At 31.6% G+C, this 23,939-nt stretch overlaps 1 protein-coding gene across 1 annotated transcript; it reads left to right on the top strand.

Moving 5' to 3' along the window:
- Positions 1 to 7,312: 7,312 nt before the first annotated feature.
- LOC18053800 (coumarin 8-geranyltransferase 1b, chloroplastic) lies at positions 7,313 to 12,188 on the top strand. Its single transcript, XM_024192281.1, has 12 exons — positions 7,313 to 7,364; positions 8,155 to 8,465; positions 9,154 to 9,237; positions 9,476 to 9,550; positions 9,639 to 9,722; positions 10,027 to 10,122; positions 10,296 to 10,397; positions 10,948 to 11,043; positions 11,584 to 11,655; positions 11,756 to 11,851; positions 11,944 to 12,048; positions 12,147 to 12,188. The coding sequence occupies exons 1-12, from the start codon at positions 7,313 to 7,315 to the stop codon at positions 12,186 to 12,188; spliced, it is 1,215 nt and encodes a 404-aa protein (XP_024048049.1).
- The last annotated feature ends 11,751 nt before the right edge of the window (positions 12,189 to 23,939 follow it).

Below are 23,939 nucleotides of genomic sequence, written 5' to 3' on the forward strand. Positions count from 1 at the left end.
AACGATACACATTTTAAATTTTTTATATCAAATTTTATCTTAAATAATGTGTCATTTATTGAATGATTGTTAATTCTTCATAAAACATCTAAGTAAATTAAATGTATTTTCTTACAACCTAATTAATAAATGTCATATTATTTAAGATAAAACTTATAGAAACTTAAGATGTACATTAACCCATTTTTTGAGCTAAAACATTAAAGAAGATTCGCCTTTTGAGGTGATTAAGGGACGAGAAAATGGCTTCTTCTTAAAGCATTTATGATGGGATAGGTGCCTCAGCGACGTGTAAAAGAAAACATTATTAGAAGTCAATGTCGAGTTAGCCAACGATTGCACTCGGATGGTCAAGTTAGACTAGTGAAAATGATTAGTCCCTTTGTCACTACAGAGCAAGTCAAAATTTTCTCTTTATATTAGAATGACCTTTTATACAGAGTGCCCTCAGGGCGTCCTTAAGTCCATTTGGACACGAGGAAGAAGCAGGTTAGTCTAGCCCCTCTTCAGGTTGGGGCATAATGGTGTGTGGACATTACATTCAAATATTAGAGCCTTGAGATATTTCTATTTTGTTTGACGCCTGTAACTCCTCGATTAGTAGTTTCTTTTAAGTTTGGTGGGAGTTTTTTTTTTTTTTTAATTCTGTTATACACATATTGTTATTGATATTACATCAGACATTACAATTATAATATTTACAATCGTACTAAACAACTGGAACCACCGCCATACATATAGTTACAATCATACTAAATAACTGGGATCACCGCCATACATTAACCTACTGAAGCACTTGCTCAAATACTTTAAACCCTCTCTAATATTTGAAGGGTGCCTACTCCACTCACATTTCGTAAGGGAGAGACTGTCTCCACTCAATTAATTAATAATTGAGAAATAACTGAAACTAATATCCATAATGCTCTTATGGAGGCTCGAACACTTGCACTCAACATTGTAAGTGCAAGACTTCTTTCATTGGACCAAAGGCCCATTGATAAGTTTGGTGGGAGTTAGGACCACTTGATAGGTGACATTTCTTTGTGGGATCCTGGGTAACTTAGAGTCAGGTGCCCTTTAATCCTTGGGGGGCTTGTCATCCTTATTGGTCTCCTTAGGTCCACTAACTGAAATGCTATCGAGCCTGCTTGGAAAAGAAAATGATTAGTTGGAATTATGGATGAGCTGTCACGAGTGCATTAGAAGCCTTCTCGCACCAAGGCTACAAAACAATTTGGAGAGAGAAAGACAAATCATGGAACTTAGTATTGCCTAAGGTAATTGTGGTCCTCGTTCTCCTTTCTTTCTTATTTGATGCTTTCTTTGCTATTCTCTATATCCTTAAGGATTTCAAAGGGCAAATGTAATAAGTACTCCAAAAAAGAAGATTACTGAGAGTCTTAACTTCTGTTATCTCAGAAATTAACCACCACAAGAAATTATAGCACTATTATATTTCCTTAGCTTCCTCCGTCCAACAGGTAGCGTACTTAACAAGATCACACAAGATATTATCTAAAAGTGCTCTAACAAAGCCAAACATAAATCGTATTACATAGAAAAACTCGTATAAGGACATTGCCAAGACCAACCCTTAAAAAAAATATCTTAATGCTTTTCTTTGACATCCATCATTAACTAGTGACCATATATATAAAAATGAAGAATGTATGTTCTGCGCAAGCTAACTGCAGCAATATCTATCAAATTGATGTTTCAGAGAATCTCTTATACTATATACACACACATATACATACATACATACAAATATGCTCTTTTTGGTAATTCTTTGTAAGGATAAAATTGCAATTACAAAGACGGGTCTGATGATACATAGGACATATTCTTATGGATCTTTTTGAAGTAGAGCAATGCTAGGTATCCCGACATATATTTGATTCCCAATTGAGGTGGCATTAATTCATTAGATGGTGGTTAAATAATTTTATTAGTTATGAAATCCATCACCTAATAAATAAGTAACACATAACATTAGAACAGAAGTGAAATTCCAACGTTGGGATCCCAAACATTATTGTTTTGTAGTAATGTCGGCTCAATTTGAAAGCAGCCCCAGCCAGGCTGTAAAATACTTGCAATATAGGTAACTTGTTTGTTGACCATTCAAAGACAATGTGCTAGCTACACTATAATTGGTCAAATTATTAATGATCTTCAAGTGTATATATCAATTATATGGGAAATTTACACCAATAACCATAAAAATTTTAGTTTTTTCCATCTTAACCCCTCAAACAAATTTCTATCAACATTAGCCATAAAAGAACCGTTGAGACCAAATTACCCCTCTCTCTCATCTCCCTTTCCTCTTCCTCTTGCCTTCTTCTCTCCAGTTCTCTACTAATTTCAGCATCCACCTCTTTCTTCTTCTTCTCTCTCTTATAATCCTCGTAATCGTTCGGTCTAGCGGGGTTGTGCCCCTCGATTACGGTCGAAGTGACGTCAACCAATGCCGGTTGCGGCAGCGCTACCACGTCGTCGAGGGAAGGTGCGATTGCAGGTGAGGAATGGGGTCTAGTCGGGAGAGAATTTTGGGTGGTTTTGGGTTTGGATTGGGGCTTGAGGATGGTTTGTGGTGGCGCGAAAATTGACCAGACAGTGGTGGTCCTGTTGGTGGGTTTGTCCTCATCGGAGGGTGGAGGTAGGTCTCCGTACTGCCCACCTAGCATTTCGCAACGTGGCTTTTGATGGAAAATCCCGGGGAATTTGAATTCCGAAATTGGATTTTGGAGAATTAAAAAGCTTATTTTGTTTTGTTGTTTGGGCTGTCGAATGAGATTCGATCTAAGGTAGAAGAAGATATTACATACGAATAAGAAGAGACGAACAAAGACGAAAGGACCGGCGAAAACAAACAAATACTGAGGTAGAAGAAGGCAACCTGTCGCACCAAAGCTTGGTGCGACAGGTGCCTGTCGCACCAAGACTTGGGCCTGTCGCACCAAGACTTGGGCCTGTCGCACCAAGCTTCTTTTCGTTTGCAAAGAAGGGTAATTTGGGGAGAAAAGCGTGTGTTTGGCTAATATTGATAGAAAAAAGTTGAGAGGGTTAATTGTGAAAATAGTAAAAATTTTATGGTTATTTTCGTAAATTTCCCCAATTATATGGAGAGGGAGAATGAAAGTCATGCTAGCTACCTTACATATTAGACAATAGTACACAACTTCACAGTAACAGATCCAAAAAAAATTTATCCAAAATTAAATTACATAATAAGAAGTTATAAAAACTGAAATTTATTTCATGTTGTAAAAAAGAGTCACCGTAAAAAATAATGACTAACTTATAAGTTTCATAGATCATAAATATCTCTATCTGATAGACTAATTTTTCGAATTTATGACCAAGTAATCTTACGTCCAACCCCTACCCCTTCCCTCAACAACTACCACATATTGACATATTGTATAGTATAATAGCACTATAATTATAGATCTATAATTATATAAGCTCGATTTAAACAGACTACTGCATATATATAAATGTTGTTTAAATTTCACTATCACATTCAATTCTCGAACAAGGAATTTTGGTTTAGAGACCAAGGTCTAACTCCACTGTTTACGTTCGTAAACTTTCAATGCAGTCCTTTTACATGCATTTTTTTCCTTTTAGTTGGGGACTTAGGGTAGGCAATCTGGGTTAGAATTTATTTATTTGATTTGATGCAAAATAAATGGGTTTAGGTTTGAAAATTTTGATTCGTATAATAAATAGATGAATTCGATTCGATTTGCTAACTAAACGAATCGAATTCAGGTTTTAGGATATTGATTCGTTTATTTGTTTAGAATTCTTTTAATAAATGGGTTATAAACGAATCAAATATCATCCATTTGTTTAAAATTTGTTTAATTAAATTATTTTTATACTTAAATATGCATGAAAAAAATTTAAAGTTTGGAGGCTATTATAGTAATTATCAATGATAATAAGTTTGTATTTTGTAGGATGTTAAATTTATAGTTTTTTTTATTTTGCTTAATTTTTGTTTATTAATTATATTTTTGTAAACGAATTCATATTCAATTCGATTCTCTATAGGATAAAGGAATTGTGAAAGGATCTAAATTTAATTTGATTTGTTTATTAATTCTACTAAACAGATTAAATAAATTGAACCAGATATTCGTTTAATAAATGAATTGAATCCAAATCCTGAGATTTCAATTCGTTAAATAAACGAATCAAATCTGAGTCAGCAGAATTTTGACCCAATTCATTCACGATTCGATTCGAATACGATTCGTTTATTCGTTTTGTCACTCCTAGTTGGGGCCAATATAGTGAGTTAGTTCTAAATAACCAAGACTAGACTACCTCTTCAGTTCTTTTCAATTGCCATCTTATCACTTGATTTAGCAATTTTCAAGTTATAAATTTTCTTAAGCCCCATGTATTTACTGTAATTTACAATCATAAGAAACTAGACAAAAGTAGAGATTGGTCTACTTGTCCCACTTGTTTGTTATTTATTTTTATAATATTTTTAATGGTTTTAAGGTACACTAAATGTAACTTGGAGATTACCTTTTCCTTAAAGTTTGCTCTTTGTTATTGTTTTTCAGGTTCATCGTAAATTATATGCAATTTACAATTTGGTTATATTGTAACTTTCAAAATAATTGTTATTAATTGTACTATAAATATAATCAACTGCGAAAATAATCAGTCAAACATTGGTAAAATTTATTTTTAAAAGTAATCTAATGTGTTTAATAAATTAGATATAATGTTGAATAAAATTTATTTAAACATTTATAAATATGTATGTAAAAAAAATTTTTTTATTGTGTACGCATAATAATTGATAACTAAAATAAATATTTTTATATTATTAATTTTATTTTTTATTTAGTTATCTCAACATATTATTATTTGGTTTTAAAATCAAATTTTGAGAAATTACTCTTTCATTACTTTTCAAAATCTATTGTAAGATAAAGTGATTTTGTAAAAAGTGATTTCCAAAAAAAAAAACTACCAAACAGTAAAATTAACTTTTAACTTTCATACATAAACTTTTGAGACTCAAGTAATTTCAAACAAGCCCTAAGAGTTACACTTAATAAATTAAATATTATTTAATTATTAACATGTTTTACTAGGTATAACTCTTAAATTAGATATAAGTTATATATAATGTTTGTTATAGTAATATAGTTATTTTAAGGGGTAAGGCTCAGTCCCCTAATTAGATGCAACTGTTTCTTATGTAAAAAAAAAAGAAATAAAGTTCTTTGGATGCTGAAAACCTGTAAGTGCAAACAAACCAGATCATGACAATAATATCATCAAAAACTGTTATATCTATCGCAAATTTAAATTTAGATCTAAGTGGATAAGGACTAATCAAAATCTAGAACATAGAAAGTATCAATATTTTTAAATATATATATATATATATATATGACAAAAATCCCACCAAAATCTGCTAGTTTGGTGGTTGTCGCACAAGGTGGGGGTAGCTATGATAAATTTTAAGAAAAAAGATACTTATATCTCTGAAACTCTGGAAGTTTGGAGAAATAATACTATAAATTTTCAATAGATTTTTAAATTTTAAAAGAGAAAATATATATAGTAATAATTTCTGCGTTCGCAGTTCGAGCCTCCCTCGGCCATCGGGAACCGGGATAATTGGCTTTCCGTTTCCTGTTGAAGATAAGCTATTTTAATCGTGTAGAGAGTGGGAAGGTGGGTGGCACCGAACAAAATTTAAGACTTTTGAATTATTAAAATAATTTATTGCACTTTTTATTTTTTATTTTTGGTATAACGTTATTTGAGATAAGGCTGTTAAATTATTAAACAATGATGAACATCTAAATTTTTTTATTTTACATTTTATTTAAAATGATGTATTATTTATTAAATAATTAATAACTATTTATAAAATTTAATTAAATTAGTTGTACTATTTTATTAATTAATTTATAAATATTATATTATTTAAAATATAAAATATAAAATATGTACAACTACTCTAAATGATTACACTTTTGGAATAGCATTGTTTAAGATAAGATTGTTAAATTATTAGGATTGAATAAATAATGTTTGACTTTACAATGATGAGCTGTGAGCCTGTGAGTGGATTGTAAATTTCACTTGAAATGAAAAAAAAATTATTTGATATTTGTGGGAAGGAGATTAAGTTGGTGTTTATTTTTTTGTTTGAAATCTAAATAGACCTGAATTAGTTTGAATTGTGAATAAATCTGAATATCTGAATCTGAATAATATATTTTTTTTTTGTCTGAATCTCAAAAAATAAATATTAAGTTGTTTGTTTTTTTCAACTTAAAAAGCTGAAAATATGTACTTTTACATTTGTATCCTTATTAAATTTGAATGTCAAATAAATCATATATTAAATATCACAATATTTTAACATTTATAAGTAAAACTATATTCAAGTGAATACATAATTATTTTAGAATTTTAATATGTAAAATACTATAAATTTCAAATTTTATCGTATATAATATAAGAAAGAAAAAATAGAGATATTTTTATGTGGGGTAAATGTCTATGGGTGAGTTTTGAGATAGACATGAAAAATAAATTATAAAGCAGGGATATTTTTGACATTAGCAAGTAATTAATTTAATTCAAATTTCTCCATTAAGTAAAAAGTCAAAAAATTGATTTATTTTATTAAGTTAAAATTATTTAAAAAGTCTCATTAAGTTATAAAAATAAACATCTCTAATTAACTTAATTAATTAAATTAAATCACTTTAAATCATTAAGTTAAAAAATAAACGCCACTTAAGTTATTACGTTAGCTTAAAATTTTAAAAGTAAAAATAAAAAACAATAATAAGCCGTGTGCAAGGAAAAGTCAAGAAAACCGTCTGATTTTTCGTCCTCTCTTTTCATCGCCATTGCTGACCATTATCTGCCGCATTGCTGACCATTATCTGCCGCATTGCTGACCATGCTGTTAACACGTGCTTCCTTAACACTCTCTCTCTCCCATATATATATATATATATATATATGGGAAATGTTTTTAAAATAGTCAATTTAATTAGGGGTAAATTATAATTAACCCAATCAATTTAGATAAATGATCTTTTATATAATCTATGCTGGTTAGTCGCATTTTAATATTCTTTTAATAAATGCTGGCGGGCTGCTTCGTTCACTAGAAGCAAAGGACAAATATATCTATTAAGTGTATGATCTTGTAAACTTTGTGAACCTCACTGCACAATACACATTGAACATTACATACGAAGTTTAGAAGAAAGATATAAAAGATCAAATCGCGCTGCTTCAAATGAATTCTGCTTCAACCTTCCTTGTCAAACTCAATCCTTTGCAACAGCCTGGTAAGTCTCTTCTCTTGTTTTACTTCTAATATATTCTGATCTTAGTTCAACGTATACTTTGTAAAGCCATTTCGATGGCGCATTTTTATAATGAGTATGTTCTTCGGTAGTCTCTTGTTCTAATCTTGCATATCCTTATATCATATGGCCGCTTGCACTGTCTGAGCATGATTTGTGAAGAGAAGAGTTGAAGGAGGAAAAAGATGAGAAGAGAAGAGAAGAATTGAGGTGCCGGCTAGGTTGTGAAAGTGTGAAATTAGGGCATCTCTTTTTTTTTTTATATTAAAAAAATAATTTGAAATTAAAGATATCCAGATCTGAGTTTCGGATATACAGGTTCATCCGAATTCGGAATCGGACCCGGATACATCTGGGTCAATAAAATTTAATCCAAATACCGTATTTATTTTAATCCGGTATGGATTGAACCCGAACCGGATTATTCAGGTTTGTTCGGATTCGATCCGGGTCCAGATTAAATTACCATCCCTAATTATAATAGTTAAATAAGTTCTTAAACTATCCTTGAATTGAATGCAAAATTAAAATGTAAAATGCCAGTCGACCGACAATCGTCTAATCCCTATCAATAAGTCCTCGTTATTAGCAACTTATTTAAGTATTCAAATGTACAATCACAATTGACCATAATTGACCATTAGGAAACTTTATACTGAATGCGAGAATATCGTTTCAACCTTACAATGTGTAAAAGACCAGTGAAAAAACAAAAAATCATCAACTTTTTTATATTTGTTTGATAATATTTTATATTCTCTGGCCCTTTCAGGTTCTACTAAAACATTCTGGTCGCCCATGACGCAAAGACATGGCTTGGTATACAAAAGAGAAGGCAAAAAGTATCCTATCAAATGCTCCTCCCAAAAAAGCCCCTCGCAAGGTTCACTTTATTTAACCAATAAAACAAGAACCGAGGAGGATATAATCAACAGAAATCATAAAACATTGAACAAATCAACAGTTCCTCTGGCGTCACAAGATGATAATACTAAAATTGTTTCGACAAGCTTTGTTGATGTTTTGAACAAGAAGTTAGATGCACTCTATCGTCTTACTCGTCCTTACACTTGGATTGGCATTGTGAGCTGCTTAATTTTTAGCTATACATACATACATACATACGTACATGTACACACACATTTCCACTTTAATATATTAAAATAACGATGTCACTAATACAAAAAGTAAGATTTTAATACATTAAAAACTATATATATATTTTTGTATATTAATAGCATTCTCACTTAAAAAGTATAAGGACGCCCTCACTAAAGAATGATTATATATATAAGATAAAAGACAAATCTCAAATCAAATTTTTTTTTTTTTTTTTGGCCTCTTTTGATCCCAAGATTTGAATACAAATAATCTTAAATAAAGAAAGATGTTTGAAAATCATTTAATCAAGTATTGGGGGCTTTCGGCTATATAATATCTTCTTTAGAAAGTTATTATCTAATAAGAGATTCATTACTTTATTAAAATGGATAAACTAAAAAACAAAAAAAATGAATATTCTAATACAATGTATTTTGTTGTAGTGTATTGGAGTGATTTTTTTTTCTTCCAAAAAATCTCTCATTTTATTAAAGTTTTATTTGAACGTTACTACTTATTTAGAAGTATACATATAGAGAGTGCTTATCAGATCCAGGATTAGAATCCTCCGTCCTGAATTTTAATTCCAGATTTAACAAGCACTCATAAATATAGTGATAATAAGATTTTGTAATTAATAGATATAATTAATTTTTTTTTATTTGATCAGATTGTAGGGATATTGTCAACTTCTTTACTTCCAGTACAAAGTCTTGCTGATTTGACTCCCACATTTTTCATGGAAGTATTAAAGGTAAATTTTAGGGAGCACTCATATTTAAGATAGAAATATTGTCACTGTTCACTGAACAATAACACTAAGACACACCAAAACGACACTGTTCGTGTACAGTGCTATATGTTTCTGTTATTTTGATGTCTCTGTAATATTTAAATATCATTTTCCAATTTTAAGTGATCGAGAAACTGCCTGCTTGCTTGTCATAAATTATCACAGTTATTTGTGACACTATTTTTTGTTGATAATTCAGTCCATGGTGCCAGCGATACTGATGAATATTTTTGTGACTGCCATAAACCAATTGTCTGATGTTGAAATAGACAAGGTATTTCATATTATGATTTTAAATTTGATGCATACTTCAATGTTATTTTTTGCTGCTATGTTAACAATTCAGCATAACATTGTCAAAGGTTAACAAGCCTCATCTCCCCCTTGCTTCTGGAGACTTTTCAATAGGAGAGGGAGTTGCAATTGCTGTAATATCAACAATGACGGTAAGCATTGGCTAACAATTGCTTCTAATCAGTTCACTCTTATTAATTCGCACAAGTGATTTTGGACTTAAAAGATTAATATAATTTGGGAATAATGATTTATTAGTGAAGAGTCAATTAATCTTTTTTAATTAGTAATCAGGATGGATGATATCAATCTTTTTGATTTATCGTTTGATCGGATGGCTCAATTATTAACTTTTCAATTTAACCCGTGAAAATGGATCCGTGATTGATTAAGATAAAGGGACTTTAATTTATTGGGACACTTTACGTTACTTTCATCTGAATGATCTCAGTTTAGTTACAGAGTGTTGCTATGGGGATTATGCTTCGATCTCCTCCACTTTTTATCGGCCTCATCACCTGGTGGATAGTTGGAGCTGCTTACTCCATCGATGTAAGCATAATAAAAATCCAAATTAATCAGAAATTCAAGTGCTTCAGTTCTAAGAGAACTAAATTCAATTTAATCACTTACTATATATGATCTAGCATTTGGATTACTTATTTTACAAAATTGATTATTCGATCAAATAAAGTTGCATCTAATTGTTCTTCTCGATCTTGCAGCTGCCCCTTCTTCGATGGAAGGGAAGTCCACTGATGGCTGCGGTGACCATCATGATTCTAAACGGACTTCTGCTTCAATTTCCTTACTTTGTACACGTTCAGGTATATCTACACAAATTCTTAATTTTGAATAAATCTTGCCGAAGCAAGGAAAAATTGATTTAATAAAAATTAAAAATTAAAAACAACTTGACTCCAAACAATCCAACAAAAAAGATAAATGACAAACTAAACAGAAGACGAAAGGCCAGAAACAACAGTAGTAATAGCGGAAAAAACATCGCCTTACAGAACCTATAAGACCGAAGGCCATGAGCATCTCTTTGAAAAAAAGATAAAATCCCTCTAAATAACTATATGATGCCAGTAATGCTCACGAGCCTGCTCAATAGCTAAAATCACAACCATTAGTTCTGCAAAGGGGGTGGGGGAAGGCCACCCCAAGAATTGCCCTTATCATTACGAAACAAAACCTCACAAGTAGCCTTTCCCGGCTTACTTTTCGACATGCCTTTGGCATTCACCTTATTCAACCAATAGAAGGAGGAACCAACCAGTGGAAATAATACGAGGAGCCTTGCAGATTTCACGTCATCATTTGGTGATATTTTCAAACCAATTAATAAAGTGGGTTTGATATATGTCTATTCAGAAATATGTGCTCGGTAGACCTCTAGAATTCACGAAACCATTGTTGTTTGCTGCTGCTTTCATGGGGATCTTCAACATTGCAATTGCATTCGTCAAGGTAATTTTAGAAATTGAATGTACAGACATATAATATATATCTTTCTATTTAAAATTTTTACATAAATTTTGAGCTATTGATTTTGTACAATTTAATGGTGGATGAATTGACATCACTAAATGCTATTTTGACTTTCAATATATACCATTAAAATATATAAAATTGATGGCTCAAAATTTGTGTCAAGTGTGTGTGTAAAAGACAACCTAATTGATCTAAAAACAAAAGTATACACACACATACACTAAAATACAGTTTTTTTTTTTAATTGCAATATGTATTTTGTATCTTTTAACTTATCGTAAGGGATTTGATCCCCTTACTATAAAATTACTCCATATCTATATATATAGCTAAAATATTTTAATCTAAGATTAAAATTTGAGATGAGTCCACAACATTGTAAAACAGAAAAATGACAGTTTACAATGATGTAAACTCCTAAACTTTAATTTCAGACCGAAGCTAACTTTATATATATACATATCATATTCACCATCAGCAACAGGTTTTAGTTTACTTGTTTCGGACTTATAATAGGATTTACCTGATGTGGAAGGCGATAAAGAATTTGGCCTTCGAACACTCCCTGTCATCTTGGGAAAAGAAAAAGTGAGTAAATTATTTTCTTTATCACTTTTAGATTTCTATAGATAATCAAATGAATCACAAAATAAGAATTTGCTAACAGATGATGCTTTCTTTTCTATAGGTGTTTTCAATTTCTGTTTGTATGCTATTAATGGCTTATGGAGCTGCTATACTAACTGGAGCTTCTTCGCCTTTCTTGCTATGCAAACTTGTCACCGTAAGAATTTTAATAATTTTCTTCCAAAATTTTAGCATGTGCTTGAATGTGATCTTTATAACTCATTAGTTAACACTTTTTTGTCCTTGTAGATGATAGGCCACTCTGTTTTGGGTTTCATTTTGTGGCATCAAACTCGAACGATAGATCTCTCCGATGCTAAATCAATGCAATCTTTGTATATGTTCATTTTTAAAGTAAGTGATTCCCACTTCTATGTGTGAATACAAAATGAAATTCTACCAAGTTGTATTATTTACTTACAAAGTAACTTGTTATTTTATCACACTTGCAGTTATACTATGCTGAATTCTTCCTTATACACTTCATACGTTGAGGGAGGTGCCTTTTAGGGGATGTCAATTGTAATGTTGCTATTCACTATAACCATGTCCATGCCTATGGCAGTTATTGTGCTACATATTATATGTTATTGTGCATCCGATCTCGGTGTTCCTTATTGGTCTGCGAGTTTGTTTCCTTCTTTACTTTGACTCGACAGTTGAAGATTTTTTTTTTTAGTAGGTGATATAAAAAGATCTACTTCTTTTTTGTCCATTTATATTTTTCTTACTATTTTTATTAAAATTGAAAGTAAGTAATTTGATTGGTATAATCCAGGTTTTTATTCTATATGCATTATATATATTAGCTTAACCCACGTCACTTTTATTCTATGTATTTGTCTTATTATTTATTGCGAGAATTACATTTTAGTCCCCTCGGAAACTAATTTTAACACTTTAATTTCAAAAAGATTTTTTACAATTAGAACCTTGTGACGCAACAAAAGTTTAATGTTTAAATATTCTGTTGATTCTTGAGAATATCGAAATAAAGGAACAATTTAAATTCACATTCATTCAAAAGAATATCGTGAACTTAGGGGTTAAAACGCTTTGATTCCACAGAATGCCGATAATTAACTAAACTCAAAAACTTGCATAGAGTTTTCAAGACTAAAATTATTATTAAACTTAAATATGTCTTCAAAGGCTACAAGAGAGTGTTATTTATATTAGTAGTAATTATCCTAAATCAAGAAGTAAAAAGAAAACAAAATTATAAACTAGAAAGGAAAACAAAAGTCCTAAACTTTAGATAATAAGGAAACTAATCCAAATATGATAAAGATTCTTAATCTACATCATTCCTATCAGGTTGGAGAGGATTTGCACTCGAATTCGAATTGTCAATAACAACATATGCATTATGTTCGCCTCTAATAGGAATAAGATACTTGACATTGAATACAGCTAAGGTGCGGACATGACTGGAAAGCTTTAATCTGTAGGCATTAGGATTTATTTTCTCTATAACTCCAATGGTCCAATTTTCCTGATGGAAAGCTTGTTGTACTCGCTAATTGAAAACTTGTTTTTGGTTAGCAGAGCCCAAACAAGATCTCCCACCTAAAATTTTAAAGCTTGACATCTTTTATCTGCCTAAATTTTATAACCTTTAGCAGTCTTCTTTAGAGACTCTTGTGTAGCTGTATGAATCTTTTGAAGCTTCTCAATAAAGTCTTTTGCCTTACTACTTTGGCAAACTAAATCTAAAACTAAGGCTAAGTCGATAAGTACTCGTGGCTTATTGTTGATGCATATTGCTATAGGTGTCAATGAGTAAGTGTACAATTCGATGAGTGCACGTGGCTTATTCTTGATGCATATTGCTATATGTGTCAATGTGCAAGTGTACAGAATAAGTAATATAATTATTGGTATCCAGATCGTCTCCACATGAATTGATGTTATAGGGCTTGCTACAATAATCTTAACAGTGCAATCTAAGTCTAATTAAAAATAAAATTATTGATGTATTTAATGATCTAATGAAATTTTAAAAAAAAATACAATAAACAAAATGCAAATTAAGAAATCTTAGGTTAAATACAAAGATATAATCAATGGGAAATGAGTAATTTAGTTTCTAAATTTAATGGTATTAACTATTTTTCTTCAATTACAGTACTGTTGTTATAGCATCTACTACAGCACTAGGCAAAATCTCTCATGCATCCTCAACTGTCGCATGTTCCATATCTTATATCTATATGCAACCTAACAGTGACTAGTTGTTATGCTAATATTAGATATAGCATTATGCGTTCTAGATTCCAATTGTCCTACAAGGTGAATCAGTATATCTAATTCTTCACTAATCTTAAATTAAGCATGGCCTTATTCAAATTGAGATTAACTCAACTTAAGAAACTCAATCTAAAACCATTTATTGTCTTGATTTGTTCCACTAAGTCAGATATTTTTTATGCTCCTTTTTAGTTAGTATCCATTAAATGAGTCATCAATAGAAATATAGATTTGTAATAAGTAAAATCAAGATAAAATGCTACTACAGATTTTGAGCAACATACCTATATAAGTCAAATAACCATTAAGCTTGTTTAACACCCAACTACATCAAAGTTTAGTTCATGATATGCGATAAAACAGTAACAAAACTCGTTTTCGCCATCCAATACATTTCTATAGAGAGAAGAAAATAAGAAAATAAAGATAAGAAATTGAGTTCCGCTAGGTTTCTATGATTTCTCCTTATTTTTCTCAAAAAATCCCTTACTGCAACCCTCAACTCTCTCTTATTCTCTATATTTTTCTTTTTCGCTCTGTTATTTCTTTGTGTGACGGCCCTCTCTTCTTTTCTTTCATGTGTGCTCTTTTTATATCTTGAAATTCGGGCAACCAAAAGCATGTGGCCACGTGTCTCTTTTTGGAAACCTCGGATCGCATTTCTTTTAATGTTACATGTCGCTGCTTTGTCAGTTAACATGTGGGAAGTCTTGTTTGTAATTACTCCTGGATGGCTGCAGCAGTTGCTACAATATTTTCTCTGATTCAGACTTATTTTAGTTCATATGAAAACAAGTTCTTTGTCATTTCTGCAAGTCTATTGCTGTGGCATTCCATCCATAAAGCTCGAGCTTTTTGATCACCTACAATAATGCATATAATCATAGCACAATGTGATCTAAAACAAAATCAATTTATTAAAATTAAACTTATAACAGATGCTCATGCAAAATGTAACTAAAAATGCAATAAAAACACATCATTTACTCTTTAGGTAAAATATTAGTTTAAGTCTAAAAATGTCATGATAACTCTCATTTCATAGAGTTACCACTTATATCCGTAATTCACCTGAAAATGATGTAAACCAGTACTACGCTTTAACGGAACAGTTATAAGCAAACTTGACTTGGTATAACTTCTGATCTCATGCCTTTAAGTTATCACCATTTATACTACGTAGATATTACCCTAAAGAGCAGTTGACAACCTCAGTTTAATCATCTATTTATGGGTGGTAAGTGCTTTTAAAATTTAGGCGAGTGTTTGTCAACTACTATAATGTCCTTGAAAAATGACTAAGAAACCATATATCTCAATCAAATACTATAAAAAGTTGTAAACCATGCAATCTAGAGATTTCTTTGAATGATAAGCAAGCAACAGCTAAGGCGTCTGTAGTTTTCTTGCATGCAATAAAGTGAGCCATTTTCTAGAATCAAACCATAATAACAAATATTAAAATCATACCCCTTTAAATGCGGAGTGACCCCAAAACAAAATCCATGCTAATATCTACCCAAGGTTATAGTGGAACTAGTAACAACTTATATAATTTAGCATTAGTTGCAGTACCCTTGGAAACCTGACAAATGTAACTAGTCTCGACATAGTGATAGACATCATAACTGATAGTAGGCCAAAAATAAATGTTGACTATTAGAGCCAAAGTTTTGTCACAACCTATATGCCATTCGTTTTGTAGTTCTGCAATGATATTTAGTCTCAAAGTTATGTCACGTACACATAATTGATTAGCTTTTAAAAGAAATCAACATACAAACGATAGTATGAGTGGAACCTTGCAACAATGTTTTCTACGAAGAAAGAGTCAGCAGTATATAATTCTCGAAATGTATCAAGTCCAAGAACTTAATTATGCATTCATGCTAATAAGGAAGTTTGTCGACTAAGTACATCTACTACCCTACTGGATTTGTTAGAAGTATACTTTACTATAAAAGTAAACTATTGAAGGAATGTTATCCATCTAACGTGTCGATAAGAAAGTTTATCTTGATTATTAAGATGTTTTAATGCGAAATCATCAGCGTATAAAACAAAGTCTCAATAAATCAGATAATGACGCTGATACTTTAATGCTTGGACTACTACATAAAATTCTATGTCATAACGTGTGTTTGCTCCAGTCAACTTCTCACAGAAATAATCTATATGCTTATTCTGCTAGCTGAGAATAACTTCAATGTCTATTCTGGATGCATCGCAATGCATTTCAAAAGTGAGAAAGAAAATTGGTAAGGCAAGTACTGGGGCAGTAGTCAATTTCTTTTTTATAATCTTAAATGCCTTAGTAGTTGCGTATGTCCTAGAGAATTGTCCTCATTTCATGCAGTTCGTGATTGGCACCATAATAATACAAAAATGAGGAATGAATTGCCAGTAAAAAGATGTCAATCCATGAAAACTTCTAACGGCAAATAAAATAGCTGGTTGTGGCCAATCTCAAATAGCATCAACTTTTGACACCATATGCCCTATAAATAATATTTTCTCTGTCAAGAAAATACACTTGTGTACTGTAGTGTATTAACTTACTGCTTTTAAAGCTAAAAGTACTTCTCTCAGATGTTGCGAATGTAGTTCCTGGTTGGTACTATATATGAGTATATCAACAAAGTAAACAACCATAAACTTTCTAATGAAAGGACGAAGAACTTGATTCATAACTCACATGAAAGTGCTCGAAGCATTAGATAAGCCAAATGACATTATTAACCACTCATATAACCATTCACGAATTTTAAAGGTTGTATTCAAATTTGATGGTAACCATACTTCAAATCAAGTTTGGTAAAAATTATTGTCTTATTGATCTGATCCAATAAGTCATCTAATAGAGGAATTAGAAAATGATATCAAACTGTAATTTTATTGATAGCTTAACTATCCACACATATTCTCCAATAACGATCTTTCTTTGGAATCAACAAAGCAAGGATTGCACAATGACTCAGACTTTCATAAATAAATCATTTTTGTAGTAACTCTTCCATTTGACGCATCAATTCCTCATGTTTTGCAGAAATCATACGATAATGAGGTCGATTTGGTAATGTAAAACTTGGTACCAAATTAATTTGGCATTATATATCCCTTAAAGGTGGTAAACCTTGTAGTGTCTCATTAGAGAATAAATCTTGAAATTCCTCCAATATAAGAGTCATATTTTCATGTGCTTTTGAATTATTGTGACTTCTCACCTAGTAAAATATGGATCCTTTCCATTTTTGTTACAATATCTATAAACAGTTTCTTACTTAACAAATAATTACTCAAGTCTTATTTGAAAATGATCTCCTTGTTAGGTAGAAGAGCGATCTTAGTGTTATTAAATATAAAGTTGTTGTTGAGGTTATGGGGCCCCAACAATTCTTCTGTGCGCTTGTGAGTGTAACATCTTTCTGTGTAATTCCATTGAGGTGGCAGTTGTTGAGTGTTAGAAAATGCATATTTATAAAGGAGAAAATCGTCATTTTACATTTCAAGTCTTACTAACAACCCTTACTTTTATGTATTTAACCTTCTTGTAATTTAATTACATGTGTTTTATTTTAATTAAGTATTTTATGTATTTTAGGGGCATTATAGTCATTTCACAATAAAGGAGAAATCAGACGGCAAAACGAACATCACTTTTGAACTCAGGACGGTCAAAAACCTTAGGAGGAGCATAAAAAGAAAAATGATACTATTCACATGTACGGTACTATTCACGTGTACGGTACTGTATATGTTACTGTTCACGACACTGTTCACATAGACGGATGATGACGTGGCATTGACCGATGATGTGGCATTGACTGATGAGGTGTCACGATCCTGTTGGACTAAAATTCTTATGTACTGTTGATGGTGACGTGGCAGCATATCAGTGGACGAAAAATCTCGCGTACGGTGCATGCATCACACAGGATTATTTTCAACCAAACCGCGTTACTGTTCATCCGGGTCAAACCGTGTTACTGTTCATCCGCGTGGTCAAACCGTGGACTGTTGACTGATGACGTAGCGCAATCCTGAGCGTCCAAACTGTTTTTAATCCGATGGCCATGATTTATTCCATGTATCTATAAAAAGAGGGCCTCCCCCCCCCTAATTTGATATCTCTGAATCCATTTTTGGGATCCATTTTCTGTAATTCCTTCTCCATCTTGTATTTTCTTCATATTTTAATAAATTTCCATTTTGCCCCTAGTTCAATTATGAGTGGCTAATTTTCTTTCAAGCTTGGGTTGAAGGTGAAGTCTCAACATGTGTCATGGGCTTTATTTGGTAAATTTATTTTCTCTTCCCCTCTAGTTTTTGTGGATGTTTTGACTTCTCGTCGACAAATAATAATAATCTTGTCTAGATACCGCCTTGGTTACACCGGCTCTCTAGTATAAGGTTATTATTATTTGGCACGATAAGCCCTTAGCACCATATTGATTAGAGCGTGGTTCATGAGGTGTGGATTCCCCCCTCATGATTTAATTGGCATTAATACGGATTATTTAGCCCATGATGCATGTTGATACGGATCCGAATACCCAAGTACGTTATTTCAATAGAATTATCTTCAATTTATTCTTGCCATTGCAATTCCAATTTTAGAATTTATTCTCGCCATTTTAAATTAAGTTTTAGCATATTCCAAACCATTTCCACCATAAATCCAACCACCCATTTACAAAATTAATTATACACATAATTAAAATCCACCTCCTCGTGGGATCGACACTCGTCACCATTGATCTATACTACAATAGATTCGTGCGCTTGCGAGTACATTAAAATTTGCACAACAGCAGTAAGGTTACCTAGGGAGTAACTGGCTGGCTCATTGGCACAATTACAAATGTGTGCATCCCCTCATGTCCATCCACCGCTTAGTGTGAGGCTCTGCGCTTCCATTGTATAAGGAAATCAAGTTGCACCTTGGCTATCAGCTTAAGATTTTAACCCAATGGTAAGCGCTTGATCCTAACAATTGGTATCAGAGCGAGGTCACGGGTTCAAGCCGCCACAGAAGCAATTTTGTGGGGGGGGGGGGGTTGTTGAGGTTATGGGGCCCCAACAATTCTTCTGTGCGCTTGTGGGTGTAACATCCTTCTGTGTAATTCCATTGAGGTGGCAGTAAGGTTACCTAGGGTGTAACTGCCCGACCCGTTGGCACAATTACAAATGTGTGGAGCCCCTCATGTCCATCCACCGCTTAGTGTGGGGCTCTGCGCTTCCATTGTATAAGAAAATAAAGTTGCACATTGGCTATCAGCTTAAACTTTTAGCCCAACGGTAAGCGGTTGATCCTAACAGTTGTAAGCATTTCTATTTCCATCATGCACTACGTTTCAATCATACTGCCAAGGTCTACCCAGTAATATATGACAAGTATCCATAGCCACAATATCATACCAAACTTGGTCTTTATAGATTGGTCCAATGGATAAGAAAACTAAGTAACATTTAAATACTATTACTTGATTTCCTTTCTTCAGCCATGTGAGCTTGTACAGAGTTTAACGGGTTTATCTTTAAGTTTAGTTTCATTACAACACCTCTGAAATAACATTCTCACAACTACCACAATCTATGACCATACGACATACTTTTCCTCTAATTGTGCAAGTAATTTAAAAAAACATTTATTGTAACCACTTATCTTTCTCTTGTCTTTTAGGAGTGAAAAATGTACAATTTACCATCATCATTAATCCGTTATCACCATGTTCTTCAACGAATCGTGCATTGCCACTACTATAAAAAAGTGATCCTTTAGCAAACTCTTCAGTTTCCTCTTCTTGGTACTCTTTATTTTCTTTAGTACCTAAAATAAGCCTTTGCCGTAGTTCTCTCTCTTTTTACACTATGCCATTCAATGCATGTTTTCCCTGCAATTAAAATAGCGTAAATTTGAACCTAAGGATTGCTAGTTTTATTTAGAGGATTTGGAAGAGTGAAATTACAGAGCTGGAAAGCCGAGTTTAAACTTTGAGAACCCTAAAAGTTTAAGTCACTTGTATGTCAATTAAGTTGTTTTTCTAAATGCAAAGCCTATTAATGTGCTTCTGAGACAGAGTATAGATCAAGTAAATTCAACTTATCTTAAAATTGTGATCATGTTGTTCTTTTATCTCTGTCAAGTTATTGCGCGCTACTAACCAATGAAATTTTATGGTGTAATCATCTACTAATCAATTACCTTGCCTCAAATTATGTAACTGTTGGTATAACAATTTGGCATAATTTAAAAGCAAGAATGCTCCACGCAAGTGCTTCTTCAACTTTTCCCAATAGTTAATCTTCTTTTTGTTTTATCCCATCCTTGTGGGTTTTGTTTGTTGCCACCAAGTTGCGGCCCTTCCACGAAATCAAGCTACAGCAAGTGAGACTAGTTTGTTATTGAGAACTTATGTGTATTCAAAAACTTCCTCAATGGCATTAATCAAATCCAATAATTATTATAACTGGCCACTTCCTTGGAATTCAGGAATGTCAATTCTCAATTTAGATTCTCATCTTCTATCATCGATAGATTTAGTTCTATGTTGATACCTAAAGAATGGGTTAGCAAAATTTTCACTGCATTTATCTTCTCGTTTTGGTGAATGATGACATTCAGCGAGTAACTCTGTTATTTGTGTAGTTGATATATCAATCCTTGCTACCATGCTAACCATAACTTCAACTCTAAGAACATTATCTTTGTGATAAGTTTTTGTATAAAGGGCTTAACACGTATAGGCTTTTCTTAGAGGCATTTTTCCAATTCGGTTTTAAAAGGCCCAAGGTTAAATTGAAAATTCAATAAAATTCTAAGTAAAATAGTAATTAAGTGAAAATTTAGGCTTCCAGTGACAATGGTCGGAAAATCAAGCAAGGATGAATGGATCTGAAAGATTTCAGGTCAGTGATATGATGAAGGTGGTCATTTGATCGAAAATGTGGTGTTTTGGTAGGAAAAATGGAGATATCAACGGCGATTTTGGTGATAGATTGGTCGATCGGCGACGAAGAATGATGAGAATAGACAAGATAGTGGAGAATAGTTGATTGATAATGGTGTTGTGGGATAAATTGTAGCAGAAATTGGCGATTGGCCAGCACAAATCACAATTGTGATGGCTATTTTTCCGATGATCTATGGCTAATCACCAATGATCTTTGCATGGGGTTTAATAGTCGGTTCTTTCTGGTCCAAATGGTGGTGGAGAAAAATGAAATGGCCATAGAAAATCAACGCTACCAACCTTTAATGTTGGTTGACGCAGGGCTGACTTTTCCATTTCTTTTTTTTTTTAAAGCTAGAGGGAAAAAAGAGAAAGGGTGGGTGGTTAATGAGAGTTAAAAACCAGGATTTCAGCTCTAATACCAAATTAACTCAGCGGAAGTTTAACGTTCAAATATTCCATAGATTTTTAAAAATATCATAATAAAAGAACAATCTAAATTCATGTTGATTCGAAAGAATACCATGAACCTAGGGTTAAGACTTGTTGATTGCGCATAATGCTGAGAATTAATTAACCTTAAAAACTCACACAAAGTTTTGAAAACTGAATTATTATTAAACTCAAATCTACCTTCAAATGATACAAAAGAGGGCTAATTATATTAGTAGTAATTATCCTAAATCATTAAAGGAAAACAAAGTTAAAAACTAAAAAGGAAAACAAAAGCCCTACACTTTAGATAATAAGGAAATTAATCCAAATATGATAAGGATTCCTAATTTGTATCACCTTGCATGTTTCATTACGCATAATGGTGTTGCTCAACCTCAACATACCACATAAAAATTTATAACACATAAAATTAAGAAAATTTGTTGAATCCATTGTATATTTATATCTAGATTTAGGTGAAGAGACGCAAATATCAGCCTAAAATAATCTAAATACAAGTGAATATCAACTTCAATTTTGTCGACATTAGTAAAAAGTTAAAATGAAAAGCTAAGCATAGACTATAATAATTATAATAAACTATTGTCACCATCATTTTTTTATAGAGGAAGCATTGGGTATAAGTCTAACAAAAAACAAAAGTATCACAAAAATTATCTTACTAAGGCTACATAAATAATGTACCTCAAAATAACATGCAATTATTGTAATGGCATTGGTCATATGAGTTATGCATGTTCAATTAGGAAGAATACATATTTTGATATTGAGTGATCATAAGACTACAAGCTTATTTTGTATAAACTGATGTGGTAAAAATTTATTGGTTGGATAAAATTACAAAATAATAAAAATAAATTATATGGGTCAAGAGTTATTTCATCCAACCAATTAAATTAGGGTAAATTATTGTTTAGTCCCTATATTTTGACTTAAGTGCCCATGTAGTACTTATATTTAAAAAATTACCTCAAGATACCCCCTTTTGTTAAATATGTTACAATCCTACCCTTGCCTTTTCTTTTCTTTTATAATAATACCCTTTCAATAATATTTTTGCTTTTGATAATATTAATAAAAATTAAAAATATATATTAGTTATCATATTAGCCTTAAAAGTAACATAAAAAATTCCACAAATTTTTATGTTATTATTTCACTTTTAGGATTAATTGACAAATTAATTTTTATAAAATAACTATTAGTAAATTGTTCCAAGGATATCGAACATTGCTTTAAGTTAGATTGTATTAATTTCTTTATAAATAAATTATTAGCAAGATTGTTGTATGGGTATAAAAAAATACTAGTTCTTTCATGATGATATTTATTGGTTAATTTGTTAATTAAATTTTTATAGATAAATTAATTAATATCAAGAATTGCTAGGGTAAGAATATAATATATTTAAGTACAAGGGCATTTTGAGTTATATTTTAAAATATAGGACTAACGAATACTTAAGTCAAAATATAGAGAATAAACAAGTATTTACCCATGAATTATGCCATAATAGTTTATACAAAATAAGTTTTTACAGTTGTTTATAGCACTATTATTACTCTTTGGTATTAAGGAAATGTGGGTTTCAAAGGAAACTACAACTAACTACGGCTAACATTCTAAGACCCAAAATGGTAAAGAGTTCCTTAGTGAAAGCCTGTGAGGTGATCACTTGACCATTTGAAAGTCTCGTAGACTTAGACAAAATGATGAAAAGATTTTTTGTTTACATTTGCAACTATTTTTGTATTATGTTTATGTGTTGAGTAGATCTTGATGAATGGAAAGTACGCTTTGAAGTGTGAATTGTTTGATTGATTTCGATGATCATTTGGTTTGTTTTGGATTGACTTGTATATGTATGAATTTTTGTTATTGATTGATTTGCATCATCATCATGTATGAAATTAGCTTATATGACTATTTGTTCTTACGGATCTGATCACTTGTTCTATTAAATTATGATTATGGCTTATCTTGATAACTATCTTGGATTCATTGATCTATTGATATTATGAACTTATGCTTTTCTTAAGTCTTGATGATGTAAAAATGGGGAGAAGAAATGTGTATTTTGAATGTGTGTTTCCCCTTGACTCTTGATGGTTATACTTGATATGTTTAATATGTCCACACTTGATAAAGTTTGACCCTATGAGTTCAACAATTGATGAAAATGCATATTTAGACTTTTTTGACTTTTTTTATGCATTAATGTCTTGTTTCCTTTTGATTATGTCAAAAGTGGGAGAGAGATATATGTATTTTGATATATTAATGCATTTGAGATTATTTTAGTTGAATTCAAGTGTCACGTTAATCTTTGTTGAGGTTATTTATCTTGATTTCTTAAATATGATTATGGACTACTACTTAAATTACTTTTTAATGATGATGTCCAAAGGGGAAGATAAAGGATGTATTTTGATATGATCAAGAACTTACATGCTTAATAAGATGAGATCATCTTGAATACTTGTGTGCTTAATAAAATGAGATAATTTTGAAGAGTGCTTGTATGCTTGATGACATTATAATGAAGTGATTTAATTAGGGTTATTTCTTGATTCATTAACCTTGAGC

This window comes from Citrus clementina, unplaced genomic scaffold (assembly GCF_000493195.1).
Source record: "Citrus clementina cultivar Clemenules unplaced genomic scaffold, Citrus_clementina_v1.0 scaffold_1, whole genome shotgun sequence".
In the NCBI taxonomy this organism is placed as follows: Eukaryota; Viridiplantae; Streptophyta; class Magnoliopsida; order Sapindales; family Rutaceae; genus Citrus; species Citrus x clementina.

Excerpts from the sequence above, each read along its gene's own strand:
- LOC18053800 (XM_024192281.1), top strand. The coding sequence starts at position 7,313 with ATGAATTCTGCTTCAACCTTCCTTGTCAAACTCAATCCTTTGCAACAG. Across the intron at positions 9,238-9,475 it reads TTTTCATGGAAGTATTAAAG|TCCATGGTGCCAGCGATACT; the intron begins GTAAATTTTAGG and ends TTGATAATTCAG. Across the intron at positions 12,049-12,146 it reads TGTATATGTTCATTTTTAAA|TTATACTATGCTGAATTCTT; the intron begins GTAAGTGATTCC and ends TCACACTTGCAG.